Raw genomic sequence first — 19,025 nt, forward strand, 5'->3', positions numbered from 1 at the left:
TCCGGCAGAGGCATCCTAAAGAATGGGAAGAGTGCTCGCAGCTACGGGAGTGCGGCATGGCTAGCACTAGCCATAGCAAACAGACCGCAAAGAAACAACAAAAATTGATTAAAATTGTAATCGTTCAAGATGACTAAAAAAATCGAGATTTTATTTTTTGGCCATATCACCCAGCGCTACCATGAGGACAAAGTTTCACCAGGACATACCAAAATTAGGTCATTACAAGACACTGTGAGGATACATGCATACAAAAAGGAAGCTGTAAGACTACAGATTCAGACACATACACACATGATTATGACAACAACATTTCTGTTTTTTCACATGGTCGATATAGTCCATAAACCGTCATCTAACCCTTACCCATAACCTTACAACTATGCTGTACTTTAATGCATTTGCGTTCCCACATGGCAGCATTGGGTAACTTTTGTTGACTCTAGTAATTTGTCATGTCGTGTCTTTCTGTACATTCATCAATTTTCTTTTGCATATCCAGAGTTCTCAGTGGCAGCAGACTAAGTGGGGCATTCCAGACATCCCTCTGCCCAGCAACATTTTCCAGTTCCTCCTGAGGGATCCTGAAGTGTTCCTTAGCCAGATGAAATATATAATCCCTCCAGTTACTTTCGGGTTTGCGCCGGGGTCTTCTTCCAGTCAGACATACCTACAATACCTCCAAAGGAAGGAGTCCTGCAGACATCCTAATCAGATACCTCTCTGTTCAGCGTGAAGGAGCAGCGACTCCCTCTGGATGTCTGAACTTCTCACTCATTCTCAAAGGCAGAGGCCAACAACCCTACATTACCCAGAGTTCACATCCTTAGATAAGGTTGTGGATGTCAGTCAACTGGTAAATCAAGAGGTTCACCTTTTGGCTCAGCTCCCTCTTCACTGGTCAAGAACAAAGCCAGTACTACTACTGACACCGGACCAGTCCGTCTGTCCATCTCACACTCCATTTTCTCATCACTCGTGAACAAAATCTAGCGATACTTAACCTTCTTCACTTGGGGAAGAAACCCCAACCCAGAAAGAACAATCCATCAGTTTTCAGCAGAGAACCATGACCTCTGATTTGAAGGTGATGACTCTCATCCGAGCCGCTACACTGGAAAAAAATCAAAACAAGAAAAAAAAACGCATTTCAAGGAACTTTTACCTTGAAATAAGTGAAAAAATCTGCCAATAGAACAAGTGAAAAATGGCTTTGTAAGATTTCCTGAAATAAGATGTGATATTTAGAATACTGAGATCTTAAAATTTGCTGGGAAAACTTATTTTAAGCTATATTTTACCAGGATTGTCAAACTTAGGTGTCTTTAAATAAGTCAGATATGCTTAAAAAAATTGCAGTTTCTCACTCAAAAATAGATTTTTGCTTTCATGTAACCTTCTAATTTGAAATGTATTAAACTTATTTTGAGAGGTTTTTTTGTAAAATACAACTCAAAACAAGATAATTTCAAGATTTTTTGACTTAACAAGATATTTAAGATGCATTGTCTTAAAACAAGTCCCTCCATCTTACTGAAATGTCACTTGCTAAGTGAATTCATCTTAAATCAATGGAATGAGACATTTTGACTAAAAACAAGACAAATAGACTTGGTAAGATTATGAGTTTTTGCAGTGTAAGCACTTGGCTGCAAAGTGTCCCAATATGTGCTAAAGGTCTTCATATACATCATATGGTAAAAACAGAGATGCAGCTCTGAAGTTTCAAAAATGGACACCCTCCTGACAACACTTGCACTTTGAGATCCTATCCATGATAAACAGGATTGGAGAAAAGGTGCAATCTTGAAGGAGTCCAACATATACTGTAACAGACTGGACATGTAACCTCATGTGGAAAAAAAACAGGTTGACACATTGAAGAGTGAGTTCTTTTCTTATTCATCTCAACAAGCCTTACTTTACCCGATACTTATTTTAATTTCAGCCTTAACAAAACACCCAAGCACAAGATTTTTGACTCTTACAGGCAACAAATAAGCTTCACAGGCCAGACACTCACAAGATTGCGAACATATAAAATAATGCACACACATTTATGATGGCTGTAGAGAGGGTTCTTTGTGTGTCCTGTGGGAGTGTCAGCAGTGGGTGAGGCCACACACAGACTCAGTGTGAGAATCAGGGCTTTTACAGTGTAATGGCCTTCAAACAAGAAAGCCAGACAGAGTGACTGATAGAAGACAATACAGAATGTCACATGACACTTCCTTCCCTGTGCAAAGACAGACATTTACACTAATGCATGTATACAGGACAGGGCTTCTGGCACAACAGAGCAATAATATCCCAAACCATCTAATGTGTGCACATATGTGGCTGTGTGTACGCTGATGGATGAGTGTCTTCAGAGATAAATGGGTGCCTATTATTTGTGCCTTTTATAGGCAAACTCCCCGCTGACTTCAGAATGGAAGTAGCGTGCCGTCTTCCTCCAGACACACACACACACACACACACACACACACACATAAACACACACACATTCACATAACGAGCTACAACTGAGGGGCCTTAGGCTGTGGCACATCTGTTGTAGAAGAGACATAAGGCATTCATGCAGGGACTCTCAAGATTTTCCATAATACCACACTCACACATACTGTACACACAAACACACACGCACTCTACACACACACACATACACACTCACTGCATGTGATGAATGAGCTCTTTTAAAACACAAAGGAAGAGGGAAGACATAGTAGTGAAGGGGTCTTATGACAGTCTTACCTAAAAATCCCTTCTGGATAAAACCATGGCTGCTCACAAAGACACACTGAGACACATTCTCTTAAATTGGCCCAGTGACCTTCAGATACCCTCTATAATGAATACAGCTTTTAGTATTCTTGACTTCAAGTGCAGGCAGAGGACAGAATATGATGGCGACAGAGGAACTTTGTCTGCTTAAGACAGAGAAAATCCTTTATACACACAATGAGTCTCTATGGTCTTATGATTTGGTTAGTTGGATTTTTTTTTTCCATTTAAATATTTACGGTATATGTGCTCTTTGTCTATGGCAAACTTTTGTTTTGATCAGATTCCACTGCATCAACTGTTTATTATATGCATCATTAGCACAGCTAATAGTAGATGGAAGAGGTTGGGGCAAGTCGAGTGGTTAGGGCGTATACCACGTGGTTACAAATGCCTTTAGCTGTGAGGTTTTGGCTCAGCTCTCAGTCATTTCTCTATTCTCTTTCCTATTTCCTACATATTAGCCTCATTTTATGTCTGCTTTCTACTCCCACTATGTCATGAAGACAAAAATGTGAAAATAATAGTAACAATAATATATTATCAGAGTGGTTGGTGCAGCTAGAAGGCTGTTTGGGTCTGCTAAGGTTAACTGGTGATTCTGAATCAGTCACAGGTGCGAATGTGAGTGTGTTTGGTTGTGTGTCTCTCTGTGTGGCCCTGTGATGGACTGGTGACCTGTCCAGGGTGCCCCCTGTCTTCACCCAAAGTCAGCTGGGATAGACTCCAGACCCCTGCGACACTACAGAGGTTAAAGCTGTGTATAGATAATAAATGGATGGATATTACAGGATAAATCCCCAGACTAAAAATGTCTAAAAACCCCAGTCTCAAATCTAGAAAACACATTGTCATATATAACAAAAACCAGCAGCAGTTCCACATAGGAAGCTGCAACTAACTAACATTTGTCATTTGCACTCGAAAAATGAAAGAAAAGATTCACAAAATACATTTTCTGTTGATAATTTTCTTGTTCCATTGACTAATCCGCTGTATTCTACAGAAACTGTGTTAGTAGCAGCAAACAGGGCTGCACGATATTGGATATTGGACATTACAACATTTAGTATTTCTTGACGACATCATCAGATGATTTTAATTATTTTTTGGAAAGAATTAATCATTCTAGAATGATTAAGGGGATTTTCAAGGGAGTGAAGAAAATACAAAGAAAGAAAAGAAAAAACTAATTTAAAAGAGGCTGAAAAAGCCATTTGGACCCTTTGTAATATGGTGTAACACTGACAAAGTCATATAAAGCAGTTTGTTTACTTTGTGATTCGCTATCTCATGTTACACTAACAACTGCAAAACGCTGCAGAAAATGTAGCTGTCAGAATCACCTTTTCTGTAGTCAAATTATTTCTTTATGCAACCAAACAAGTGCTTATCACCTTTTTCTTGCTCATTTTCTCGCATGTGTTGCAGACTAGATGTCAACAAACTCTGTGTTTTGTAATGGAGCAAATGTTCTATTAGACAGACCTCTCTTGTCGGCCAGTCATGAGAAAATGTGAATCCCATGCATTTCCTTTTTGTATCAAAAATTGTTGTAGCATGATGTGATTAAGTAATTTGCCTTACTCTGCATCACACATCTTGCAGTGTGACTGTTACACACATTGCAGTGTCAATACTGAAACGATATGTGAAGCCTAGTAGCATTAGCATCATTGAGTGAAAAATAAACTATATTATTTGTGTAAAAAAAAGACTATGTTTAAAAAAAATGCAACTACTGCTTGACTTGACTTTTTCCTAGCTGAACATATCAAAAAGTGTTTGACAGTCAACTGACCAGCAGTTGTGCAAGAGGAGAACATACGGCGGTTCAGCATGTCTGTAAGCCTCCAGTATTTTAGCAGAGCAGGACATAATCTGAAGAGGTCTTTAGCCTTTTCTCATGAGAAAAGAGGCAATGAGAGCACACAGTCATGGTGTTAGGACGGATTCTGCTCTCTGTCTGCTACAATATGCCCGTCTAAAGCTCTCCAAACCAGGCTTAGCTTCCTGGCCCTGGCACCACGTCCCTCCTTCTCCCTGCCAGTGTCAACTTCAGCTCGGTTGAGTGCCAGCTGCCAACGCCAGACTCAGCTTAGCTTGTGGCAAAGCCTGCGCTCCTCTACTCCACACTCTCAACATCATCGCTTCCTTCCTACCAAGGCTTGGATGTCAGTTATGTCCCTTCCTTTGTTCATTGTTCTGTCTTGCTAGACACAATTCATTGTCCTCTTTGCCTTCAGTGTGTATTTCCAGCTTGGTATGGTGAAAAGGCGTTGGCTGAGTCACTTCGTAAGTTATTAAAAAGTATTCTTTGGAGCTGTCTTGTCATTGCACTCCATGTTGTTGCAGCAAAAGCAACGCCTCTTTTTCATTTCAGATAAATTAAGTGTGTACATCTACAGTAAGTATGTTTTTGGCAGCTCAGCTCATGTGTATGCAGAGCTGATTCACCAAATCCTTCTGCTATTAGCCCCTGGACCATACTCACATCTATACTAATTACTGCAGAATTTAAATCCACACACCGCTCAAACTGCCTAACTACCCTGGTATATATCATATACCCTGTAATAAATTAACCCAGTCTAAAACAGAGCTTTGCCTTCCAACATCTATTTGAGAGCCAATTTTCAGACACAACCTTGGAGTGACTTTGGATCTGTGAGGGTAATTATATATGGTTCCGAGAGAAGTAGTCAAGTGTTGAAAACAGCCGCTCACGGTCTGGGGACTCTTGAGACAAAAGCTACAGAGGAATACTTGTCATGCAGAAGAGACACTCGCTTGGTTTAACAAGTAGTTGAGAGGCAGCGGGGTGAGAGGGAAATAGGTCTATATTCAGAAGAATAAGCAATTGATGGTAGATTGAAGTTTTCTGTTTAAGACTGTGGTTTCTGTTGAACTGGCGGTGACTTTGTATAAGTAATTTCCTTGCAGGCAATCACAGGTTTAGAGACACATGGAGAATGCACTGTTGCCCCCAAGAGGCAAGGTAGAAAAGACTAACACGTGGAGAAGATGACTTCTTCTGAAAAAGGCCAAACTTACAGCGTGCACATAATGAGACAATAAAAACAAATATCAAATAATATTCATCTAGTTTCAAAGTGGAAACCAGGCCATTGTCTGCTCCTCTGTCTGATGCCAGTGGATTCTGTGGGTGTAGCACTCGCCACATTGCAGAGGAAAATGCCTCCTTTGTTATATTAGCGCTCCTAGGTACACCCCTCCAGGGGTCTTCAGGAGGCCAGCAGGATCCCAGTAGGGGGCCTGTATCTGTCACCTCAGTTTAGGGCCTGTCTCATGGCGGCTGACCCAAATCAGCCCCCCGGGGGAATGCCGGGGTCCTCCACAAGACTCCACCACTGCAGATAATAGGCTTGTTTGGCAAAGTATCCAGACACTGGAACCAAAGCAGCCCTGACAGCTGTCAACCAGAACCAACATCCTCCTGCATGACACACGCAAATACAGAGGATGGAAGTGAGTGTCTGTACCGGAGTACGTCTCTGCCTGTGTGAGGATGTGTACGGTTGTTTTTACTCGATAGGTGCTTTAATGTGTACACATTGCTTTGGCGCAGCCTATCCACAGCTTTGGTTAAACAGCCTGGCATTTCCAGACAGTATTCAGGCGGCCCGACGCCATGTCAGGACCAATTTGGCGCATCGACAGAAATCTCTTCCTGCAGGGGAGCTGTCATGGAGGAGAAATCAAAGACACTTACGTGACTTGCTGGATTGCCCCCGAGCTGAGAGACAAGCTTGGTGACATGACCTGATTTCACCAGTTTTACAGAAAACCATGGCAGAAGATGGAGGAGTTGCCTGCTGCTTTGCAATATGGAGTAATATCATTCTTACCCCAGGCACAGGGATGTGTATGTCATACTGCATATGCTGTACAGCTGAAGCTCTAGTTTTGTCAACAAAAACACAACAGGAAGACTAATGTTCTCCTTACTGGTGCCCCAGCAGGTCTATAACAGCAGGCTCAGCAGATTCAGAAGACACTGGTGTTACCAAAAGTTCAAGAACACATGCCGACCTTCTCAGACTGTCCTTGTTCCTTCTTCAGACATGACCTGGATGAATGAGAACCTACACAGACATCTTTGTTACATTCTTTTGTCACATTATGATAATATGTGACTATTTCAGATACTCTAATCTAAAGACATTCTCCTAGTAAAAGTAAGAGCTACAAAATACAAACACATTGCTTATGAAACATCTTTGTTTAATTCTTAGTTTCTTCAGTTTGGTTAGTCTACATTATCAGTATCAGCGCCAACAAAGGAGCACACGAGTCGGTACCACAGACGGACACAGCTTTAGAGAGGTATTTTCTTTTTTACTCACACACATTTGACCCCATTCAACATTCAGTTCTGAAAGTCTGACAGCAATTGCATTGTTTTTTTAAACATGTCACAATAACAACCTCTGTGGGGTTACTTTGTAATTCTGTGCATGTTTTATTCAGATAATTTTCAAGTTTCTATAGTATTTCTTAATTGATACAATACAGTTATTAAGTTAATTATTCAGTGTGTCATGCTCTAGACCTGCACAATATAATGTTTTAGAGCACTATGAGGGCTGCATATGTAATAGTCAAATCACTAGAAGTGCAATGGAAGTGAGGTAAGGCAAATTAGCTGAAACGCAGAAAGCAACAAGTTTATTTTCTGCTTGATAAAAAAGAAAATTTGCACAGTTCTCATTTCTCATTACTAATCTACAAAAGAAGTCCGTGTGAGAGAGGAAATAACTTGCTCCAATTAAAGGGGAAACAATGAGTTTTTTAAAATTCTTTCACATGACACTGAGTTTGTTAATGTGTTGGCTCCACATGTGCACAGAAAAATGAGCGAGGAGAAACACTGAAAAGGAAGATTTTATATTTAAAAGGGAATAAATAAACATCCATCCATCCTCTATACACCGCTTTATCCTCATTAGGGTCGCGGGGGGTGCTGGAGCCTATCCCAGCTGACTCGGGTGAAGGCAGGGGACACCCTGGACAGGTCACCAGTCTGTCACAGGGCTACATATACAGACACACAATCACACTCACATTCACACCTATGGACAATTTAGAGTAACCAATTAATCTCAGCATATTTTTGGACTGTGGGAGGAAGCCGGAGCGCCCAGAGAAAACCCATGCATGCACAGGGGGAACATGTAAACTCCATGCAGAAAGATCCCAGGCTCAGGCCGGTATTTGAACCAGGGATCTTCTTGCTGCAAGGTGAAAGTGTTAACCACTAGACCACTGTGCAGCCCAGTAAATACACAGCTTGGAAATATTTTGGATACAGAAAGGATGACACTGACCCAAAACAGGTACTTTATCAGTGTCGTGCAATTGTTGCCACCAAATGAGGCAACATGGTTAGATTTTAAAGCCATCAAAAACAAAAAATACATGTTTCTGATGCCTTTGTTGTAGTATCTGAAAAAAGTTCCAAATAGCATTTTTCCACTTTTAGAAATACACAGGGGGGAGGGTTTGTTTGTTTGTTGCAGATGCACCGACAAAATCATCACGAGTTGTTCTCTGGTTCTTCACAATATATATTACAGAAAAACAAAATATCACAATGTCAGTGTGTTCCAAAAGCATGCACATACAAAAACCTAGAGAACATATGCTCACAAGACACCAAAATACACAGCTGCACTGATGACAGACATGTTGAACAAATGCTACCAGCATTACACTGCAAACAAACAACTCCTCTGGATTGTCCCTTTACAAACTCTACAAATAGACACTGAAAAGCCTGCCTTCCTGACGCACAGCTCAGGTTTCTTATAATCATTCATCCAGAAGACTTTTTCACATAATAAGGACATAGTGTCACCCTCAAATCTTTACATAAAAAGCAATGAAACATAAAAGAGTTCACAATGTAAAAACAGGCTTTTTTTAATCTAAGGAGCCAGTAAACCTGCCTGCCTTTCTATCTAATTGTAATGTACTTGAGTGTAAATGTGCACACAGAAATAAGATTACAATTTTACATCACTCTTTTGCTCGCAAAGATTATTTCCACATGGTAAAAGCAGGCTATTGTCTCACATGGCGATCAAAAAAAGGAAGCTGACCGACAAACAATGGGCTACACCGAGCAGTTCCCCACTGCAAGGGCATGTAACTGCTTAAATGGGAAGGAGGGAGTTGCTGAAAAAAAAAAGAACAACAGCGCTCAACAAATCTTCCCAGAGTAAGTGAAGTTCAAAAACTGGGAACCGAATAAACAAGCAACAACAGACAATAAATCCAAAGCCCCAGAGGAAAATGAAATGAAAAACTGCTTGCTGCCGCCCACAAGTCTCTCAGCAGAGGAGCGGAGGTGAGGATAAAATCCGCCAGTACACTGAGTCTTTCAGGACGCAGAGCTGACTCCGGTCCTTACAGGCTAATTACAGCTTACGACAACCAAGAGTGCTTCTGTCAAGATGTAAGTGTGGATATGTGTGACTCTGTATGTGTAAGAGCTAAGCATTATTTTGTCTTGAGTGTTCTTTTACTGTCTCTGTATGAGGTGAAGGCATTTGCACTTGGCCGGGAGACGTTCCGGTGTGAGTGTGCATGTGCAAGCAGGTGTGTTTGGTGTGCATGTGCAATTTCAACAGCAGTAACGCCTTTCAGAGTTCAAGTATATAACCATATATTTGGCTTAATCTGAGTGTCACTCTGAGAACATGCGTCAGTTTAAAGGGATTTCTTCTTCGCGGCAGAAAAGGCCTTGCCGGCTGACAGAGAACCAAAAAAACTGTCATACATTCATACATCCTTGCAGTTTTCGCCTCCCTCTGTCAGAGAGGTAAGGTGTGCTAAAACAGGGTTATCAAAGTCAGCTACACCACATTTGCAACCACTGTGCACTCCAGGGTGTGGTGATTGTAGATTAGCTGAAGATTAGGAACAAAGCAGGCCTGCAAAACAAAACATCAATCCAGTCGGCAATGTTGCAAAAATAATCCTTTCTCAGATGAACCATGTCTCTATCAATAGCCATGAGCTTAACGTTCCACCACCAGGGGGCAGCAGCTGGGGTAATGGAACCTGGAAACGGTCTCAGTTTTAGCACATATCACAATGTTTCTGCAGCCATGGGAAATGATAAAAGTTAATAACTAGTTTGCAGTGTTAGTAATGAGCAATAGCACATGTTGTAACTCAATTCAGCAAAACAGATATAAAACTGTTACACTTGGAAGAGGAATTACTGTTAATTTCAATGGAGTTTTTATATTTAAACATTAAGAGAATGTTTGTAGCTGCATATTCTCTGCTGTTGCCTATAGAAATGCCAGCTTTATCACGCAATATTGTAAAAATCAAACTAGGCTCAATGGAAGATCTATTAACATATCCAGGAACTACTGCTCAAGTCAGATTAATCCTAACAATGGGTGTAAAGATGGACAGAAAATGTAGAATAAATAGAGTTCGCAAAGTGCCAAGTGAATGCATTACACTGTCTGAGAGACGATGGTGAAACACAGCCAGCCAGACACTCTTCAATCTATGCCAAAAGAGGCTTCCTTCACTCACAAACACACACACACACACACACACACACACACACTGACAGACAAACAGAGTAATTAGTCTTTGATTTCCCTCGGCAGTGTTCTGGTACCAGGGGGCAGCTGCTGGGACCCTGCTTTAGCCTTGGCTAATTTCACTCACGGCTTGATCTCGACCCAGCACAGGTGCCCACTTGGCACCCAACCACCGTTACCATGGTAATGCCAACTTCAGGGGCCAAGAAAATGCCAATTGTCAAAGGAGCTCAGCCACAGGGGCCAGGGATGTGATCCTCATTATGAACAGGACACATTAGCAGAAATAAAGGAAGCAGTCAGATCTGGACAGTTCAGTTAGGTTTCATTGTTTAATATCTTTTCTTTTCTTAGTACTTCATATCTATATATGTTTTTGCAATTTTACTTTTTCTTTTATGAAATGACATTTGTTTGTTACTCTCTGTTGCACTAATGTCCACGGCCAAAAACAAAAATATAAATGCAGTTTCTGAGCAGCATCCAGTACACAGACAATAGTGTAAGCCACTATAACCAAGGCTTGAGTGCCTCTTTGTGGTTTACAAGTGTCACTGCAACGTCCGTCAGCCTGCAGGTCCACGTCAACATGCACCTGCTGTAAAACACAAAACACAGCGCTGCTGATTCAGGTAGTTTTGCTGTAATTAGCTTTTTCTGTTAATGACTTAAGGATTCACCCATCACCCCTACAGTCACTAAGCCCAGGAGACAGGCCTGCTTTGTCTCGCCTCTCGTAATGAGGAGGGAGATCCAGACAGCAAACACCAAGGGACCCAGCTCCTCAAATCAGCTGCACTTACTTGTTCCCTTTAGACAAAACATCTAGCCAGCATCTTGCACACTAAGCAAGCTGACAAGTTTGAGTGTGAAGGGTTAATTCTGTCCGAAGTGAAGGGAAAATCAAAGCACTGCAGTTTAGAAAGAAGAATGCATGGGCAGTCAGAGCCATCGGACACTGAACTCAAATAGGCATTTTTTTTGTGTCGGTCAGAGTTGCATGTTTCCTAAACTTTATTCCATTAAGCTAGCCTTTCAGCACAACAGACATACATCTGACTCCAGAAAATATGTTTTACATGCTCTCTTTTCTGTTATGAAATCAAATGTTACATATCAGATAATTAAGTACATTCTGCTTGATAGAAGATGTGCAATTCACATTTTATTTACCACCCATTCAAAGAACTTTGTGATCAGTTTGTCTTGTGCAGCAACAACAATTTAGACAGTTAATATAACATTCTAATTGCAAATGTAATAGCCCAATTTCCCCGCAATGACCATTAAAGCTTAATCTAATTTAGTCTAATTGGCCATATCACAGGCTTTTCCTGCTTTTATGAACTCATTTCAGCAGACCCATATTGTGAATTTCTTACCTAAGGCCATCTTCTAACCAACAGTCATTTTAATTGGCACATTGCCATCTGGTGTATGGCTGAAGTATCTGTGTTGCAGCTCTTCCAGCCACTTGATGGCTATCATAAGTTTTTTTTTCACCCTAAATTAATTTTTCAAAGTTTAACCTAAGGCTGAGCTACATCTTCTTCTTCAGCATGAGACTGAATGTTGTTATTTTACTAGTCAGAGCTCTCATGCAGCCCTGCTGAAGATTTAGGAGGTTAAAAACCATCAACATCTAATGCCCCTGTACATGTAATTTCAAGTGCCTTTTGTCCATGCAAAATCTAAGTGAGATTATAGACACATTGATTTACACATTCATGCATTTCTGTAGGTCTGATCACAGATCTAATGTGGTCAGTGTTTGTTTTCTTGTGCTGTGCAAATCATCGTCGGCCTTCCTCAACTCTGAGTCTGAGGTCTGAGGGTATTCATGAACCTCTAGGTCAACCTTAGAAACATTTTAAGTTTCTTAATAGAAGAAATACCAAGCATCTCTACCTGCATCCACCTTTGTCCTGAACACCTCTGACCTCTGCAGCAAATTCATTTTGTACAGTCCCTCACTGAGTCACTGACCATAACATTCTCTGTCTGGTTTAACACAGTAGCATTCATTCCTCACCAATATACACAAATTGTATACAAACTGATGTCTTTTCATTATTTTTACTGAATTACGTCTTGCTCTAAGCAGTGACCGTGAGGTGGTAGACGACAGGTATCAAGACATTTAATGAATGTTATTGATTATGCACTGAATGTGGATGTCTGCAGTCCGCATTTCCTACAGATTGAAGAGGGAATTGTATATTTCTAGGATGCGTAGTGTGAAAAAAAATGACAGGAAAATACAGCAAAGCCTGAATAATTTGGTTTGCTTTGAGAAGCTTAGAGGGAACATGCTTTTTAACTTCATGCCCAGTTTGCTGTCTTGCTGTTTACTTTTCAGTTATTGAGTGAGCACATTTTAGTTACTGCAAATGAATCCAAACATTATTCAACTTTAGAGTTTAAAAACTGGATTGAGATTTTTGTTCCTCATCATTTTCATCATATTTGAATCATCATATCTACATTTGTGCAGCTGTCAGGTCAGACTAACACCGTGCACATAAAAACACAAAGAACGACTAATTGATTAAATAGAATTACAATGTTTTACAAGTGTCATAAAGATGTTCCCTTTAAATCCATCCAATTTTCGTGTTTTTGTAACAAACTCTAAAAATGAGAAGAATAATTTCTATAAATGTCTATAAAGGAAGTTAGCCTTTACTTTGACTGTAGATTGGTGACATGGTGAGAGAGGAACGATTCATTTTACGTAATCTGTAGATTTCTAACATAAACATGAGTGGGTATATTCAAGGTGGAAGAGGCCACAGTGACACCACTTAAATCTAGCTGTATTTAGAGATAAACTGAGGTTGGTAAACCCAGTGTCTGCTCACACGACACTTTAGTCAGGTGGTGGCAGTACTGCATCAAAAAGATGGCATAGCAACTGCCAAAAAACATCAATGAACCATTAAACTTTCACTACTGCTACATCACATAGTAAATGCATATTACCAGTAAAAGGTCAAACGCAGTACTTGGACGTCATGGACAAACAGGCTTGAGCCTAATTTAACTTCTTGATTGAAGAAAAGAAGTTTCCTCAGAGACACAGAATCTCAACAGCATATGAAGTCTGAGCACTAACACCAACAAAACGTCTTTCTTTTAAAATAAGAATTAAAGGGAGACATAAAACAGGAATCTGTCAGCAACACAAAACCAAAACTAACCGAACTGCACAAGTACACTCATATTCATCCAGCCTGTGAAGTGGAAGTTAGATCATCAGTGTGAAGATCTGTGGAGCAGAGACAGACAGGCTGCAGCATGCAGCTCTGACTGCAAATGAATCACACCATGATAATATACCTGCTGAACCTGAGCCAGACACACACACACACACACACACACACACACACACACACACACACACACACAGAGAGAGAGAGAGAGAGAGAGACTGAAACTTGCAATGTGACGTGAGATTAAAAGAAAGAGCAATTACAGTCAAGATGGTTATCTATAAAGCAGTATCTATGTATATATCAACTAAAGGTGTGGTTTGTTTTAATTCCAGTGTAAAATTGAACTTTGAACAAACAAAAGTAACTCCTATGACAGTTCACCAGCATTGATCCAGTACCAATGTACCTAACTGGCCCAGGGTAATCTATGAGAAAACTGTGCTTATGAAGTGAAAAATTAACCCTACATGCTCTTTACCTGAAGCATCACAGCACTAAATGGACATTAGAAGACTGTTTATGCAGAATTTGTGTCTGTCTGGTTCCCCAATTTCTGACTAGCCCAATGTTAACTGTAAATGTGGCATTGTGTTTTCTAAATGAGCAGACAGGAAGAAACATACAAAGCTGTTAGGAGCTGAAATAGTTCTGCTATGTAAACCAGGTAATGTCAACTTGTATCAGAGGTCAAATCTTTAATGTGGAACTTCAAGTCACAACAGTAGCATGTTTGGCATTAGCTCATGTCAGGGTCAGGGGCTTCTGAGGTAAGAAAGGACTGTTGTCACTCCACCTACAATATCTTTGAAGCAATCCACACAAATGCTTAATGGCTGACATGTACGGGATTAAAATGTTACTTGTGGCTCATCAGTTACTCCACAATACAGTCTCTAAACTGTCCAGCTCAGGATACCTGTGGAAGTACTACTGTCAGAGCAGTGTTGTCATTAACAGGTTAAAACCAACAGGTTAACTGGGTTCCTGCCTGTTAATAGATAAGGCAACAGGAAGGGAGGCAGTGGCAGATGGAAAGAACTGGACAGACTGGATTTACTTCTACAACTGTATACACACGCATGAGTTTATCTCAGTGTGTGGGTGTTTGCTTCTTTGTGTGTCTGTGTGTATACACACACAGACAGAAGGCTGTTCCACCAGTGCAAAGCTGGTTGTGCCAGCCCACTTCCAGCTGAGCCTTGCGCTCCACCATACAGTAACTATCAACAGAGTATTACTACACTATGTGAGTCTTGTGACCAGAGTTTCACTGTTTACTTTTCAGGCTGACTGACAATAGTTGGGGTTTTTCAGTGTAATACAGGTAGAAAGCAGAGTTCAGAGCTACAAGATAACCTTAAGAAAATCACTATAAAACTTAATTTGTTTATAGCTATATGGCTAAAATGTCATGGTCATGAATTTTTTATTCTATTATACTACACAGTACACTCTGTCATCAGCGAGCTGGTAATGAGTACAAACTACCACCAGGGGGAGCAGATTTCCACAGCACTGACAAGTAGTTCTCCATTTGTTTGCTATAAGTGCAATTCGTTCTTTCTTTCTTTCTTTCTTTCTTGTAGATTTAAATGACAAAAGCATCAGAGGATGGGCGAGGACAGGGGACAAGATGAGATGAGAGAGTAAAAGGAGTGTTTCAGGCAGCAGTTGCAAAACAGCTGCTCTCCTCAGCGATCCCACCTGATGTGTAACCATGGCACCTTCCACATGGTCATTGTCAGGTATTTAGAAGCACACCCTTTGCATATGCATAAAGAAAACCAAAAGCATCAATGTATCCAACACACCAACTGTCCAAACCAGTCACATCAATCAGCTTGACAAATTGCCTTATACATCAATATCACTTGTGGGAAATGTGCCATTTAAACAAATAAAAGATATTAAGAAAGATAGAAAGGTGAAAGGGGCTGCAAGATACAAGATACTGCAAGAAAACTGCTGACTGATTGGAAATAAAGATAACAGTGATGTGAACACTAGATAAACAATCCCAGCTATCCTATACTACAATACACCACAGTGAGGAATGGCAGATAGTTATTACTGCTTTAAATATCTCTCTCTGTTTTTTGTTCTGTTTTGGGGGGTTTTAATCTTTGAACTGTTTCAAATTAGTAACTATGTATTCACTGGCTTTGGAGTAAATTGTAGTCATTCTAGTAAACATTTAAAATTTGAAATGAGTTGAAAACTAGCTGAAAACATTAATCTAAACCATTTCCGACTCAGAGACACAATAAGAGGGTATAGCTCACTATTTGGCCCAACATTAAAGCCAACCTGCCTGTGACTCAGGTGCAGTCAGCACTGTTCCCATGAGAAGGATGCAGTGGGACTGTGGGTAATCGCTTCCAGTTGGTCTAGTGGGTGGGGTGGTAGTGTGATATCATAATGCCTCTGACACAGATTCTGCTCACACACCCTTATAGTTGCAGATATAGAAACAAACACATCAAAGTGGGGCTTTGAACGTAACACGGCAAACGATACTGCGTCATTTAACTTTCCACAAATATGAAAGCTATAGAACACGGCCAACAGATTGAAAAAATTAAACAGAGAACATGGCGGTGTGCAGTGGTTTACCGTCCTGTAGCATTTCAGTAATGATGACACAGTATGAGCAGACAGGTGAAATCATAAGCACATGTCAGTGAAACCTTTGTAGCACTGCCAGGCTTTTGTGCACGCCATGAGAGGCTACTTTTCCACAGAAAAAGATGCTATAACAAGACAGTTTTTTAAAATAAATAAAATATGGCTTGATATGCAAACACATACTTGTTCTTTCTGTAATGTCACACACACTTTGACTCACCCTATCTTTGTCATCCACCACATCACACAGCATATCGTCCAGGTCCAAAATGCCTCCATCTCCATGTTCCAACCTGTGGACCTGAACCCAATAGCTGGGGTCCTAAAAGAAAAGAGAAGGAGAGTATTAGCTCTGTAATGAGATCAGCTGTATTTCCACCATATAGCCTTAGGAATTGCAGCATTATGTAAGTAAAGCCATACAATACATTAGCTTTGCCAGGCCACAAGAATTAGGAGCTGATCAGCTGATCTAATCAGAATGTGGTTCATATAATGATCCAGTCAGCTGGCAGGCAGGGCTCTGACATGGTTATGGATTGACATCATGGTACTTGTTATGAAATATTTTAATCTGCTGATGGATGGCGTGCAAGCTAAGCATATGGCTCAGATCTCTTTTCCATGTGTGCAGAAAGAGAATCAGCTTGATAAAGGCAGAGAAGGAGATATAATATTCATCAGTTCTTATGGACACATTTACATGCAAATAAGATGATAAGACAACACTCCTCCACCCTCCCCTAGTCACTTAAATAAAGCTGTAATAACCTGGTTTGAATTAGCATATGAACACGGTCCCCACATACATAATGCAGTGAGTAAAGCAGGAAGAGAGAAAGTTCCAGATCGTCTCAGCTTACTGTTAGCAACTCAGCTTGTTTATAACTCAACAGTTCCTTTTCTACAACCACAACAATGTAGTCCATATGATGAGGTGGATGATATAAACATGATATTCTCAAATTCTAACTGAGGCTGGTGTATAATATTTGGTGCTTTGTCCTAATCAAAGAGTCTTTTACATAATGCTGCACCAGGAAGTGTACAGTGCACAGGATGCCACATGTTCTTCCATATGTCCCACCTTTGTATGTTTCATAGCCCTTTATTCTTCCTTATAATGCCTCTGTTTAGTACCTTTTCAAGTTAGGGATGGGTAGATTATGTTATTCTTAGAAATCAGAACTGTAGAGCTCATACAATACTGTATGTAGGTTTACTGGTGGTGCCAAAGACCAAAAAGAAACTGAGGAGTGATCATGGCTGCTCTAAACTGTGGAATGAGCTACCACTGAATATCAGACTGGCTGATTCTCTAACTATTTTTAAACCTCTTTTAAAAATACTTTTTTTTTTTAGCTTTGAGCTGACTTTTATTGTACAACCTGTGTTTTATGTCTTATTTTATATTCGCATCATTTTATTTGTATTTTTTTATTTATTTATTTTGTTTTGTTTTAATGTGAACAACACTTTGGTCGACAGTGTTTTTTTTAAAGTGCTTTAGAAATAAAGTTGGATTGGATTGGATTATTTGTGGAAAAAAACTAGCCTAGCCGCTCTATAGACAACCCACGGCAACGGATTTAATTCTCTGCCAGGGTGGGTCTAGTTACCCTCCATAAGGCTCAAGGTTGGATTCTCCTAAAACTGGCCGGACCAATCACCATGAAGTGTAGAGTCAGAAGGCGGGCGTAACTAAGTGAGGACAGAGGCGCGACGATTCTGACAAACAACCGGAAACAACTAGCCTAGCCGCGCTAGACAACCCACGGCAACGAATTTAATTCTCTGCCAGGGTCGACAACAAAAACGACAACAGTTGTTGAGCTCCATTAGCACCGACTCTGAATAATCTTTCTGTTAACATGTCTGTAATATACTTGAGCTTCACCCATTGACTGTATAAATAAGGCTTCACTGAACTACCGCATCCTCTGATTTCCGGCGGTCTAGGAGCCTATGATTGGTTGTATACCTACCCAATTGCTGCAGAGTGATTTGATAGACAACCTTTTAGCCCGCTTCCCTCCCTGTCGAGCGTGCCTAGACCCTTGCATCTTCAGAGCATGGGTCTAGCACGGCTAGGCTAGAAAAAAACCCTAACCCTAACTACTTTGACTATGTATGGTTCATAGCTTGGTGAAGTTCAAAGTCTGTCCATCTTGTATGACTGTCAATTGTAAAAATCAGTAGAGTAATTCAATCATCAGTTTTATGTAACTAAAAGGTAGCTGAATCACACAAATTCACATGACAGTAGAGTCAAAATTCAAAATGGCAGTTACTGATGAGCTCGTCAGCTTTAGGAGTTTAGCAGGTAGGGTTTCTCCATCATCAGGTTAGTGCCTGATTTAGCTACATGGAGTTATGTACTGCTTAAAAGAATCCCTTTATGCTTATAAATGGACTAGATGTAACTATGTAATGTTGCCTCCTCTAAAATATACAGATCTATGAAGTTTCTCGCCGTATATCATCCAGTACACAACTGCTGCAGCTGGAGCCCACTAGCTCACTGCTTACTCTGCTCAAACCCCACAAAACTATGCAGCATTACCCAATGGCAAGTTGTAATATTGAAGTAATTTAGCCATACATGTTTCAGCTGGAAATTGATTCAGAAGAAGAGGAGTTAAGTGGAAAGTCACACCCTAGCTTTCCATTTTATTGAGGTTTGTTCCAAATAAAACCTATGAAGTCTGAATCCATGTTTTAGAGACTGTTATTGAGAAAATGCTGTTTGGCATTCACTGCTTATTTCACTCGACTTATGTCTTCTACCATATAAAAACACCATAACAACATG

General features: G+C 40.4%; 1 protein-coding gene across 2 annotated transcripts in view; it reads right to left on the reverse strand.

Moving 5' to 3' along the window:
• The window catches only part of LOC110951091 (partitioning defective 3 homolog), a 400,033-nt gene that overhangs the window by 329,676 nt on the left and 51,332 nt on the right, over window positions 1–19,025 (reverse strand). For both annotated transcript variants that reach the window (XM_051940403.1, XM_051940404.1), the window contains exon 2: window positions 16,434–16,535. In XM_051940403.1, coding sequence (XP_051796363.1) covers window positions 16,434–16,535 — 102 coding nt within the window. The remainder of the gene's footprint in view (window positions 1–16,433; window positions 16,536–19,025) is intronic.

Source organism: Acanthochromis polyacanthus, chromosome 20 (genome assembly GCF_021347895.1).
Source record: "Acanthochromis polyacanthus isolate Apoly-LR-REF ecotype Palm Island chromosome 20, KAUST_Apoly_ChrSc, whole genome shotgun sequence".
Lineage (NCBI taxonomy): Eukaryota > Metazoa > Chordata > Actinopteri > Pomacentridae > Acanthochromis > Acanthochromis polyacanthus.